This window comes from Rissa tridactyla, chromosome 14 (genome assembly GCF_028500815.1).
Source record: "Rissa tridactyla isolate bRisTri1 chromosome 14, bRisTri1.patW.cur.20221130, whole genome shotgun sequence".
Lineage (NCBI taxonomy): Eukaryota > Metazoa > Chordata > Aves > Charadriiformes > Laridae > Rissa > Rissa tridactyla.
In genome coordinates, this window is record NC_071479.1 from 7,468,626 (window position 1) to 7,479,996 (window position 11,371).

Below are 11,371 nucleotides of genomic sequence, written 5' to 3' on the forward strand. Positions count from 1 at the left end.
TCAAGGCTGCTGGCAGCATCCCCTCTTGCACCACTGCCCGCTCCTACCCTTTAACTCGCTCACTTCTTGGGGCGGGTTTCTTTTTTGTGTCACAAGCTGATAAAGATGCATCTGAAGCAAGGGCTGGCCAGGTACCTGTGCCCTGAGACCAGGAGGGAATTGGCTGTACTTGACCTTGCAAAATTCAATTTTACTGCAGGAATTGGGCCAAAGGCTCATCACTGAAACGCTGCCCAGAAAACGGTGCTGTGCAGGGACAGGGCACCCTGGTGCCGCAGAGGGAGGAGCAGGGCTCTCTCCTCGCTGATTCCCTCCAGCTTCTCTCCTCTTCTTCCTTTTTAAGGAAGAGAGATATTTTCAGTGCTTAATTACTAGGTTAGAGCTGAGACTGAGTTACTTTGCAGACGCGCAGCGAAAGCAGTCTCTTTTTAAACCCCACCATTCTCACCAACGCAGAGCAACAGCGCTTTCGTCCCTGGGGCCGGGGGTGTGATGAAGGATGTGGGAGGTGCCTGATGAGCTGTACCGGGGGCATGGGGAGCAATGTCAATCAATTTGAACCTTAGTGGGAGCTTATTGGGAAAGGAGGAAACATGACCTTTTTTTCTGGGGAAGTAAAAATCCAGCTTGGGTTGGGTTAGCACCCCTCCCCCTCTGGAAGGAGGATAATTTTTCAGTGTCGTCATATTATGTTGCAAACCTTGCTGTGGATGAACATTATCGGGAAGCTCTTGCTCAGTCCACAGGGTTTGGGCAGGAACATCTGCTCCAGCTGGGCCGCTTCTGGCAGCCAAGCTCCCGTCAAGAGAGCTGGGGGGTTGCTTCTAGCTAAGCACCCGCTTCCTCTCAAACTGTACGGTTACAGATAAGTTTCCAGCCTCCTTTGCATTCCAAACTGTACAGTTAAAGATAAGTTTCTAGCCTTTTTTACATTCCTGTTACTCATCAAGTGCTTGGGACGCTCATTTAAAATAGTTAATGATTGCCCTCTTCTGGTTAGCCTCTATTACTGCTTCATCGAAGTACTGCCTTTTCCAGAGCTCTTTGGGAGCTTGGTGTGAGGCTGAGCGGACTGAGTCAGTGCTGGAAAAACTTCCACGTCTCACGCTGTCCTGCATCCCACCTTCCTTTAATGATGACTCTTCCCAGCTCCTAGTGGAACGGCACACAAAGGGAATTGGGTGCTCAGTTCCTCTTTGCAGGCCCCACTTCTGACCTGCTCAGACCCCCAGCATCTCGGCCGCAACAGGCACCGCGTTTGAGGAAGGCGTTTATTGCTGTCGTGGTGTCAGTCGCCCGCGCCCCCCAGGCTGCTGGGGACCCCCGGGAGGTGACGCTGTGACCGCGGGCTCCATGTGTGGGCTGTTCCCTTTCTCCATTTCTTCCACTTGACACAGCTCCTGCCAAAACAACAGTAACGCGATAAGCGGAACTGTCAGTGCTGTCAGAATTTACTGAAGAAAGGAGTATTTTTCTTTTCCTTTGTATCTGCTTATAAGCTCAAGAGCACTTAGAGAAGCTGTGGGCTTCCCCACGCTGCCCCAGTCACAGACGCCGCCTGCCTGGCTCTGGAGCTGCTGCTGGTGCCATTTTCCACACCTGTGCGATGAAGAAGAAACCAGGATTCTGGAGCAAAGCTGTGCTACACTGAAGCTGTGCTCTGAAGGAAAGGGGGATTCAAACTTTTGGAGGAATAAATAAAAAACTCGTGCTCCCCAGGCACTGGGAATTCACGTGGTTTACATTCTGCTAATGCCTTGGGCTGTCGCGGGGGTACATGACTTGGCGTTCTGCTCACATCCATCTCCTTCAGCATGATGACAAAATCTTTGTTAATTGGTTTAATTTCACCCCTCAGACACTGCGTCCTGCCTCTCGACTGGGCACAAACCCCTTCTCTGCTAAGGGCAATTCTACCTTGTAAGGACAAACAACTCTGACTCATTCCCCTCACCCTGCCTTTCTCTAAACTTCGCTCATCTTCCCCAAATTTAAATGTGATGCAGACACCTTGGCAACCCCCTGGGTCAGCAGCTGTCTGCTGTTCGTTTGGGGGGGGCTGGGCCCTGCCTCCAGGTGCTGCCCGTTGCCTAACGGGGAGAGGAGACCTGCCCCTGCCCCACCGGGAGGGTTGCAGCCTGTGTTCCCGTTCGCAGTTCCCCTGGATCTTGATAGTTCTAAAAGAAGCATCTTGAGGTTGGGGGGGTGTCAGGGGCTACGTTGGGTCCGGCCCGGCAGCTCAGAGTGGGGTTTTGGGCACCCCTGGAAGCTCAGAGTCTCCTGCCACGGACAAGCAAACAGCCAGGACAGGAATGGACAGACAGAAAGAGGTATTTTTTTCACCCCTCACTTCGCAAAAGGGAGCCCCATCGCGCTGGCTCGGGGACTGGGACATTTGCAGGACAAAATGTCCTAAATCAGGTGGCAGAGGTTGGGGCTGGGTCTGTTTAACATTTCAATGGAAAAACTAAGGAAAAAGGTGCCTGGTTTTGCGAGAGTGGATGGTGGTGCCTCTTCCCTGATGTCCCATGGGGCTGGGAGCTCAGGGCTGGACCCCGGCCCAAAGGACGCCCAGGTGCTGGACACCCCCGCGCGGGGCGGGGAGGAGGACGGGCCGGTGCTGTTGTCCCATCTGCAGCCAGCTGGGCTGCGAACCCGTGTCTCGGGCTGCCGGAAAAGCAAATCCCAATCTGAAAACAGCCTGGGTTTTTAAGGCTTCAAAATGGTTGTGGCTTTGGCTGATGCTGGGCCGGGCAGTGCCCCAGGGCACCAGCCCCTCCTGCCCCTCGCTGCAGCTCCTGGGGGCACATGGCCTCTGCTGGGGGGCAAAATGAGGTATTTCAGGCAAAAATCAGGAATTTTGGGGCAAACCCCCTCTACTTTAGCTCTCTTCCCTCTCCAAGGGGAGGCAGGCTGTTACCAGGTTTTCCACTAGAGATCACAGAACGTGTTGGGTCGGAAGGGACCTTCAAAGGCCATCTAGTCCCACCCCCTGCAGTCAGCAGGGACATCTTCAACTAGATCAGGTCGCTCAGAGCCTCATCCAGCCTGGCCTTGGATGTCTCCAGGGATGGGGCTTCCACCACCTCCCTGGGCAACCTGGGCCAGTGTCTCGCAGGTGCAGGTATTCGCTTTGGGGAGTCACGTTATCTGCGGGGGGGGGGGGGGGGGGAGTCTGTTATTTTAAGCCACCATCACTGTCGAAGCAAGCCATGGTCCCCTCAATCACTTCCACCACCTTGACAACCCCTCTCCGAGCCCCCAGTTTGGTGACAGCCTTGGCAGCCTTGCCCGGGGCTGGGGGGGGCTGCGGGGGCTCTGCCCACGCACGCACCCTTTTCCACGGGGCGAACACCATCTCCTCTTCGCCCAGCCCCAGGCGCCTGGCGTGGTGCTCCAGCTCTTCCCGACGGGCTGTCCCGGCACTCAGGTTCCGGGCTGCAAACGGAGAAGCATTTGCCAGGTGTTAAACACGGCTCGGCACGTTGCCTCGGCACGGCACGTTGCTCGTTAAACGTTGCCTCGGCACGGCCCCCGGTGCCCCCTCCCTGCCTTTGGTGCCGCATGGCCCCGTGCTCCCACCATCGCGTGCTGCGGATCCCGGATCTCTGCCGGGGTCTCTCGCCCCTGTGGTGAATACCTGAACAAAAACAACCTCGGGCATCACTTTTTTTAACCCTCTCCCCAGTTAGCTCCGGTCCTGTCTGCTTTAAGGACAGTCTGATGCTCCTGGGGGACATCGGGAGGGACCGAGGCCGAGTATGGAGGCAGTTTTCTGGATGCGTCTTCAAACTCTCTTAAGCAACTGCTTTACAGCTCGGGAGGGCAGTGGGAAGCCTTATCAAGGTCTAAAATGCTGCTTTATGGGCTTGTGGTAGATGCGATCAGCCGTGCCTGTGCCGGCACTGCAAAGCCACGTGCTCTGCCCTGGGAGGTAAATACCGAAAAATCATGGTTGGCTTGAAAAATATGATGAATTTATGATGCTATCGATGCTGAACTGTATTTGCTTCCTGTTCTTTGAACGTTTATGGCCTTAAGTGGGTTTTGCCTTTAACTCGGTCTTTCTGCTCTTGCCAAGAGATTTAGGTTTTAATGGGATTTGTAAATACTCCCGTGACCCCTGGAGTCTCGGGAAAATCACTGACCGTTGGTGAAACCAAGTTGCTGTGTGGCTGTAGCTGGTAATTTTACGCGCATATTTTGGTGTCCCGTGGTAGCTTTAAATTACTTTAGGATGGAGTTTGCCTACCGTAGAGATACAGTCCCAAATACGTCCTTTCCCTCTGCAGTTCGTGCTGGATGAGTAAAACGTCTTCAGAGCTGAGGTTCACCAGCGTCCCCAGGGTTTGGTGGGTCTTGGCTTTGAGAGAACAGAATGGGGGTGGGGAACAGACACAATATTCAGCTTTTTGGTGCTGCAGCAGCGATAAACCGCAGCCTGGGTATAGGCAATGCATAGAACCATAGAACGTGTTGGGTTGGAAGGGACCTTCAAAGGCCATCTAGTCCCACCCCCTGCAGTGAGCAGGGACATCTTCAACTAGACCAGGTTGCTCAGAGCCTCATCCAGCCTGGCCTTGGATGTCTCCAGGGATGGGGCCTCCACCACCTCTCTGGGCAACCTGGGCCAGTGTCTCACCACCCTCAGTGTAAAGAACTTCTTCCTCATGTCTCATCTAAACCTGCCCTGCTCTAGTTAAAAGCCATTGCCCCTCGTCCTATGGCTACAATGCCCTGGGAGCCATCCCTCAGCAGTGGGGAGGACAAATGTCCTGACGTGGGGTGAGTTGTTTGGCTCTGGGTTTATTTGAATGGTATTTCCTAAGCGTGTGCTGGGCTGTGAAGGAGCCGAAGCCGCCCAGCTCCCGTCCTGCCGCGGCGATGTGCCGGGGGGATGGTTGGTCTCGGGGTGCCAGCGAGGCTGCCCGGCCCCCAGCCCCCCCACCTCCTGCAAAAACAGGGGGAAACTGTCCCCTGCCCGCAGCAATGCCGTCTGGGCTGCGTCAGTGCAAAGGCTGCCTCAGGGAATTTGTGAGGTCGCTTCCTCAGCGAGGAGGAGGAAACAATTCAGAAGGCGAGGCTTCATTAATTCACTGAAACCTGCCACAAATGTTCCCCTCCTTTCCCCACGGGATTGTGAAATAACTTTACAGGCGAGGCGGGAGGCGGTCTTCTCCTGCGGGGGTGGGAGCGGGTTTGCTCCTTGCTCCTGGCACGACGTTGGGTTTAGTGTGGCTTAATGGCGGGGCTGCAACCCCCGGGAGCGGGGCCGGACCGGGGTGCCCCCAGCCCTGGGGAGCTGTTTGGAGTCCACCAAACATTATTATAGAACCGTAGAAAGGTTTGGGTGGGAAGGGACATTAAAGATCATCCAGTCCCAGCCCCTGCCCTGGGCAGGGACACCTCCCACTAGACCGGGTTGCTCAAAGCCCTGTCCAACCTGGCCTTGGCTTCAAATCTTGGCTTCTAATGGACAAAATGACCCGGGAATAAAATATGTCAGATGTAAAACATGGCCGTGGACCCTTTGCCTGTCTCAGCCCCTCTAAAAAATGGCCTGGGTGATGATAACCCCGACGGCTGCGCCCAGCGGTGCTCCTCACCATGTTTCACCAGCGTGGCGTTACCGGTGGTGATCTCGAAGTAGGTGGAGTTGTTGGTGAGACACTGGTCCCCCCTGGAGAGAGAGAGGGGAAGGGGAGCAGAGACCCCCTGCCACGGGCTGGAAAGGACCAGCAAAGCCCCGGCCCTGCACGGGCAACCACCAGCTCCTCCGCAGGGTTAATTAATTGCTCTCACTGTTATAATTAAGCCATTTCTCCCGTGCGTCTGCCTGACCTCCACCTGCAGCTCCTGCTCTCAGCCTTGCCCTTGCCCCGGCTCCTTGGTGGCGAGATGTTTTTCCACCCCGAAATAACCGAAGCTGCCAAAGAGCTGCTGGTGTCAGCACAGAAAAATTCTTAAAGCCTGACCCTGGGGGGGGAAAAACGGCTTTTGGTGCCTGGCGGGGTCAGCAGCCACGGTGCAGGGACCTCTGGAGAGGTCTTCTCCTTGCCTTTGTCCTGCATCCTCCACGCCTGCAGGGCTTGGTGCCTGCAAGACCTCTGTGCCCTGCAAAATTTGCCTGAACCTGGGGGCTGCTGAAATAACTAAGTAAAAGAAGGGGTGAGGAGGGGAGGGGAGATCATGCGTGGAGCAGCCAGGAGGGACTCTCTCCTTGGGAAAACCAGTCTGAAACCGCGCTGGTGTCCGGCGTTGCGGGGGCTGCGGCGCGTGGGAGGAGATGGTTTGGGGACCCGAGGGCTGCTCCTTACACGGCCACACGCTGGGTGACGCGCAGCTCCTGCTCGCCGGCGCCGGGCTCCACGTGGAGGTGGCCATGGTCGATGAGCAGCATCTCCAGGAGGTGCTGGGGCAACTGGGCGGCCCCGGCCACGTACAGCCATGTCCCCAGCAGCTGCGGGGAGAGAGGGACAGGGCGGTGATAGCCTTGGGGGCCGCAGGGGGAAGTTTGGGGAAGAGGTTTGCACCCTCCCATTGGAAAAATCACTCCTTTTGACCTCTGTCCTCTGCTAGTTTTCCCTCTTGCGCGGCGCCAGCAGCAACACAATGAAACCTGTGCGAATGCCCGGGGGGGGAAAGAGCTGAATGTGGGCATTGGGAACTGGTGCGGCGTTGGCTGCGGGTGCCCCTGTGCGGTGAGGGGCCAGGACAGCCCTCTGCTGCCGCGGGGGATTTGCACCAAAAAATAGCGCCCCCCCCCGCCCTCTTCTTTTGAGGTCACCTCTGGGACTTGCTGGGGGACCATGCGAAAATTGAGTGATTTGAGGTGTTTTGGAAAGCAAACGCGTCCTGCTTGTTTTTGGTGAGGGCGCCTCAGTGGATGTGCCGGGGGGGCGAGGGAGGGTCCCCCCTTCCCCAGGGGGTGGTGAGGCTCAGCAGAGCACCCACAAACTCGCGGCAGGAGTGGGGCATCCCCGGGGCTCGGGTGTCTCCTACCTTGGATGCCGTGGTGTTGGCGGGGCGCGGGGCTGGGCAGGGGATGGCGGCGGTGGGCAGCAGCAGCGCAGAGAGGCCGAGGACGGCGGTGACCACCCCGGCACTGGCCATGGCTGCCCCAAAGCCAGGAGCGAGCGAGCGAAGTCCCGGACGGATGGACGGACGGACTTGCTCGGCTGTTTGCTTTTGCAGCCCTGCGGGGGGGGATGGGACGTGCCGGGGGCTCGGCGACAGTGACGCAACTGGCACTTTTGGGGACGTGTCCCGGAGAAGAGCCGCGTGCCCGGGCCTTGGCTGCTGCCGTCAGTGAGCGTCAGTAGGTGTCTGCGGGGGCGATGCACTTGCTGTATTTAAAACTAAAATCTGCCCTAAATTTGCTGGTCTTGTTCCCTGCGAGCAGCCACCGCGGTTCCCTCCTGCTCTGCAGATGTTGGCTGGGGCGCAGCCGCCCCCCACCTTGGGTGAAGCCTGGGGGGGCTTCAAAGAGCCCCCTTCTCCCTGGGCAGGAAGGTCTTTTCCCCTTCCTTGCCAAAACAGGTTGTAAAAATGGGACTGAGGGGGTCCCAGGAGGTCACCCCCGTTCTGCTGGACGCGTCCCCTGCGGTGTGTCTCCCGAGCCCCCCCGTCCCACTGCTGTCCCCATGCTGCTGGGCAGGGCAGGACCTGCTTTTCTGGCTTTATTTCTGTTTGCCTTTTCCCCTCCGGTAGCGGGGAGTCCCTCGAGTCCCCTCGAGTCCCTCGGTCTGGCCCTGGGTGATGGTTTTTGATGTTTTTTCCTGTCCTTTCCCCCTTCCCCTGCTCGGAGACACCCGGGGAAGGCGCGATGTCACCCCGTGTCACCCCGCCCCTGCGCAGGCTCGTGGGATTTCACCTGAAAAATTCAGGGTGGGATGTTTGGGTGCTAAAAGCACCTCGGCTGGTTTGAGTCGCGGTGGAGGAGACTCAGGGCGGGGGGGCAGGTTTGTGTCTCTCCCCGTGGCGTCGGGGCTGATGGGTGGGTGCTGGCATCCCCGAGCCCCGCTGTTGGAGGGGACGCACCGGGTGGGGTGGCAGGAGGGTCCCGTGCCACCACGGAGCTGGCAGGAGGGATGAGTGTCCCCCCGCCCGCTGCCATGCCTGGCCCAGGTGGGGTTTTGTCCGGGGCTTTTCCTGCCGAGAGTGAAAGGCAGGGTGGGAGATGCGGCATCGCGGGCAGGGCAGGGCAGGCAGGAGGGGTCCTGCCCGTGCTCCCGGCGAGGATGAGGGAAGCGACAGGGGGGTGTAACACGAGGGTTTATTTCTGGTCCAGGTGAGAACAGGGAAACGAGGTGTTTCATCCAGGAGGAAAAAACAAAATCTCCCTAGAAAGTTCTGAGGCTGAGCTGGCCCTGGCGGGCAGTGACATCCCCGCAGAGGGGCTGGAGGAGGATGAGGATGAGGGTGGAGCAGCTGACCCGGCCCCTGGGGTTTACCCCGACCGCGGCTCCGCATCGTCTTCCCCCGTCTTCTCCCCGGGCAGGGGACAGGCGTCCTGCGGGAGAGGGGGAGAGTGGACGTCGGTGTCCCCTTGTCCCAAAACCACCCCAAGAGCCAGGATCAGCCAGGGAGGAGAGGGACTGTGGGGGGAAACAGATCCTCCACCCCCCCGGGACCCCCATCCCAGCCGGCGGCAGGAGCTGGCCCCTGCTGGGGCTCTCCTGCCCTGGGGAGGGCTTCGGACCTTTTCGGAGGTGAAGAACACGTCCTCCTCGGTGAGGCCCAGGCAGTGCAGGTGGGCTTTGAACTCCTCCATCTGCTCCTTGGTCACGTTGGGCGTCCGCGCTGATGGAGAAATGGGGCGGTAAAAGGAGAATGGGCGGAGAGGGGGGGGAAAAGGGAATTTTAGGGAGTTCTTCGCTCCCTGGTGGTCCCCGTGGTGTGGATGGGGAGCTCGCTGCCTGCCCGCCCCCATCTTTCCCCTCTCTGTACTGGGGGGAAAAGAGGCTTTTTGCCTGCCTGCGAGGCCTGGGGATGCCGGTGCCCATCAAAGCGTCCCTGGGCAGGGACGTGCCCTGCGGATCCGCGCAGCATCCACTTACCCGAGAGGCTCAGACCTGGGGAGCTGGGGTTGAGATGCTTCATGATCAGCAGGTCCTTGTCGTTTTGGATCAGTTTGGCCGTGGAAAAGATCTGGTCATCGACTGGAAGGCATGGGGAGAGGGGGGTCCCCCGTTGGCAAGCGTCTCCCCATGCCGGGGCTCAGCCCGGGCAGAGCCGGCAGCGCGGCGGGGGCTGCTCACCCCCCTCACCGTGGGAGACCCATCCCAGTGGGGACCAGTCTGTGGGAAACTTTCCCCCTCAGTTGCAGGCATGTTGTGAGGTGTAAAATGGCCTCATGACGGGGGCTCGGGATGCCAAATAGCAGGGGTAGAAGCGGGAGGGTGCAAGGTGTGGGTGCAGTGCCCTCCCCATCCCACCCCCACGCCGCCGCCGGGGCTTTACCATGTGCCAGGGTGGAGTTGTGCCAAAAGATGAGGATCTTGCTGGTGTTCCTCACCACGCACGTCTCGTTCCTGCGGGGCAGAGAGGTCAGACGGGGCAACCCTCCCGCTCCCCAAAACTGCCCCAACCAAACCCGAGGGTTCAGAACTGGAGCCGAGCTGATGAGCTTAAATAAATTTGTCACAGCTGCTCTCCAGCCCCAAATCTGTGGGGGTGTCTCAGCCTGGAGGATGGTGCCGGTGGGTGGAAATGTCCCTGGGGTTGGGGGGAGCGGGATGAGGGGGTGAATCCCCGTCCTTACAGTCTCATGATTTCGGTGACGTTGAGCTCGTCCTCGTGGCTGCCGGGAGAGAAGGAAAAAACCGCGTGTTTCACAGCCCTCAGCTCTGCCAGGTGAGGCTCGTACCTGGAGGCGCCGGCGATGTAGATCCACTGTCCCAGGAGCTGCGGAGAAGTGGGGAGCGGGGAAGGGTTGGGGGGGCCGTGCTGGGTTCACCCATGGCCACCAGCAACCCGGTAGGTGACCGTCCCGGGCAGGATCCAGGCCGGGTGAGGGGCTCTTGGCTTTGCCCCCTCCCCACAAAGGCGATGCCCCAGCTCCGGGATGGCCAGTTTGCTTCCGCGGTCCTGTCCCGCCCGCTCTGTGCCCGGCTCTCGTTGCTTTCCTCCCACTAAACATCCCCGAGGGACTAAATACTGTTTATGCAGTGAAGGGTTTTTGCGGATGGCGACTCGTGACCCGAGTCCCCGTCACTTGAAGGACTTAAAAGAGAGCGGCGAAGCACTGGGGCCGGTGCTGCCCAGCCCGGTTTGCATGGGGGGATGGAAGCAGGAGCCCCCCCAAAGCGTTTGCTCATGAGTTTATGGGTGCAGAGCTGCAAGGCTTTGCCCTGTCCCCATGCTCCTGTGCAGCAGCCTTGATTTTTTTTAGGAAAATAAGCATGGCCAGGCAGTGAGATAAGCGTTGAGCGGCCCATGGGGTTCATAACCCGTTCCCGGCCCCGTAACGGCTCATGGTGCTGGTAGAAAAGGCGAGGACGGGCGCCCGGCTGAGGGCAGGGCTTACCCCAGGGACGGTGGCATTGTCGAGGGTGACGGTGAGGAGCGGGGCGCAGCCGGGGGGGTCGGCGGCGAGGGCGAGCGGCAGCCCCAGGAGGAGGGCGAGGGCAGCCAGCATCGCCCAGGTGGCCGCGAGGAGGCTCCTGCTCTGGCGGGCTGTCGCTCATCCCAGTCCCTTATATACGGCCACCCGCAAAGCGGGACGTCCCCAGCCCTGATGTGCTTGTTTAGCCGCTGGGCTGTTTGCTCAGGCATGAAGCAATAGCAGGTGGAGGAAATCAAACTTGCAAAAGCTTGGGTTTCTCCAGCAGAAAAGAGGAAAAAAAAAAAAAAATTCCCAACAAAAACGCAAGCCCCACACCCGCCCCGTTTCACCAACAGGCTTCTGTTCTCGGAAATTTGCAATTAATTTTGCAGGTGCCCAGCAAAGCTCTCGGCTGGCTCCGGGTGTGTTTGCGAGCAGGGCCACGGGGGCACTGAGTGGCACCTGGACGTGGCTTTTCTCCACAGGGCAAATAAATCCGCGGGGCGGTGGCTGAGGGGTGGCTGCTCGTCCATGGGGCTGTGAGGGCTTCAGGTCTGCACGGGTGTTGCTGCTCACCAGGGCAGGGGGCTGGCTCTGGGGGCTATGTGTGGTCTAGGGGGGGGAATTGGGGTGGGGAGAACATGGGTGCTGCTGGGGATGGGGCCACAACAGGGGTCTGCAGTGGGAGTGGGGCCAGAGGAGGCTGCAGGAATGGTCAGAGCGCTGGAGCCCCTCTGCTGTGAGGACAGGCTGAGAGAGCTGGGGGGGTTCAGCCTGGAGAAGAGAAGGCTCCGGGGAGACCTTAGAGCCTCTTCCAGTCCCTAA

General features: G+C 59.1%; 2 protein-coding genes across 2 annotated transcripts; both read right to left on the minus strand.

The window, feature by feature from the left end:
- Positions 1–1,227: 1,227 nt before the first annotated feature.
- LOC128917587 (alpha-1-acid glycoprotein 1-like) lies at positions 1,228–7,156 on the minus strand. Its single transcript, XM_054220893.1, has 6 exons — positions 7,003–7,156; positions 6,318–6,460; positions 5,607–5,680; positions 4,253–4,363; positions 3,335–3,438; positions 1,228–1,400 (listed from the first exon to the last, which is right to left on the minus strand). Exons 1-6 carry the CDS (start codon positions 7,111–7,113, stop codon positions 1,272–1,274), a joined length of 672 nt encoding a protein of 223 aa, XP_054076868.1. The 5' UTR covers positions 7,114–7,156; the 3' UTR covers positions 1,228–1,271.
- Positions 7,157–8,262: 1,106 nt separating this feature from the next.
- Positions 8,263–10,662, minus strand: LOC128917574 (alpha-1-acid glycoprotein 1-like). The gene is made up of 6 exons (XM_054220881.1): positions 10,529–10,662; positions 9,764–9,906; positions 9,463–9,533; positions 9,060–9,161; positions 8,702–8,802; positions 8,263–8,512 (listed from the first exon to the last, which is right to left on the minus strand). Exons 1-6 carry the CDS (start codon positions 10,637–10,639, stop codon positions 8,450–8,452), a joined length of 591 nt encoding a protein of 196 aa, XP_054076856.1. The 5' UTR covers positions 10,640–10,662; the 3' UTR covers positions 8,263–8,449.
- Between the last annotated feature and the right edge of the window lie 709 nt (positions 10,663–11,371).

Coding starts and splice junctions, on each gene's coding strand:
- LOC128917587 (XM_054220893.1), bottom strand. CDS start 7,113: ATGGCCAGTGCCGGGGTGGTCACCGCCGTCCTCGGCCTCTCTGCGCTG. Junction 4,364..5,606: donor CGCCACGCTGGTGAAACATG/GTGAGGAGCACC, acceptor GTTCTCTCAAAG/CCAAGACCCACCAAACCCTG. Junction 1,401..3,334: donor TGTTCGCCCCGTGGAAAAGG/GTGCGTGCGTGG, acceptor TTGTTTTGGCAG/GAGCTGTGTCAAGTGGAAGA.
- LOC128917574 (XM_054220881.1), bottom strand. CDS start 10,639: ATGCTGGCTGCCCTCGCCCTCCTCCTGGGGCTGCCGCTCGCCCTCGCC. Junction 9,907..10,528: donor ACAATGCCACCGTCCCTGGG/GTAAGCCCTGCC, acceptor ACTTCTCCGCAG/CTCCTGGGACAGTGGATCTA. Junction 9,162..9,462: donor CAACTCCACCCTGGCACATG/GTAAAGCCCCGG, acceptor CATGCCTTCCAG/TCGATGACCAGATCTTTTCC.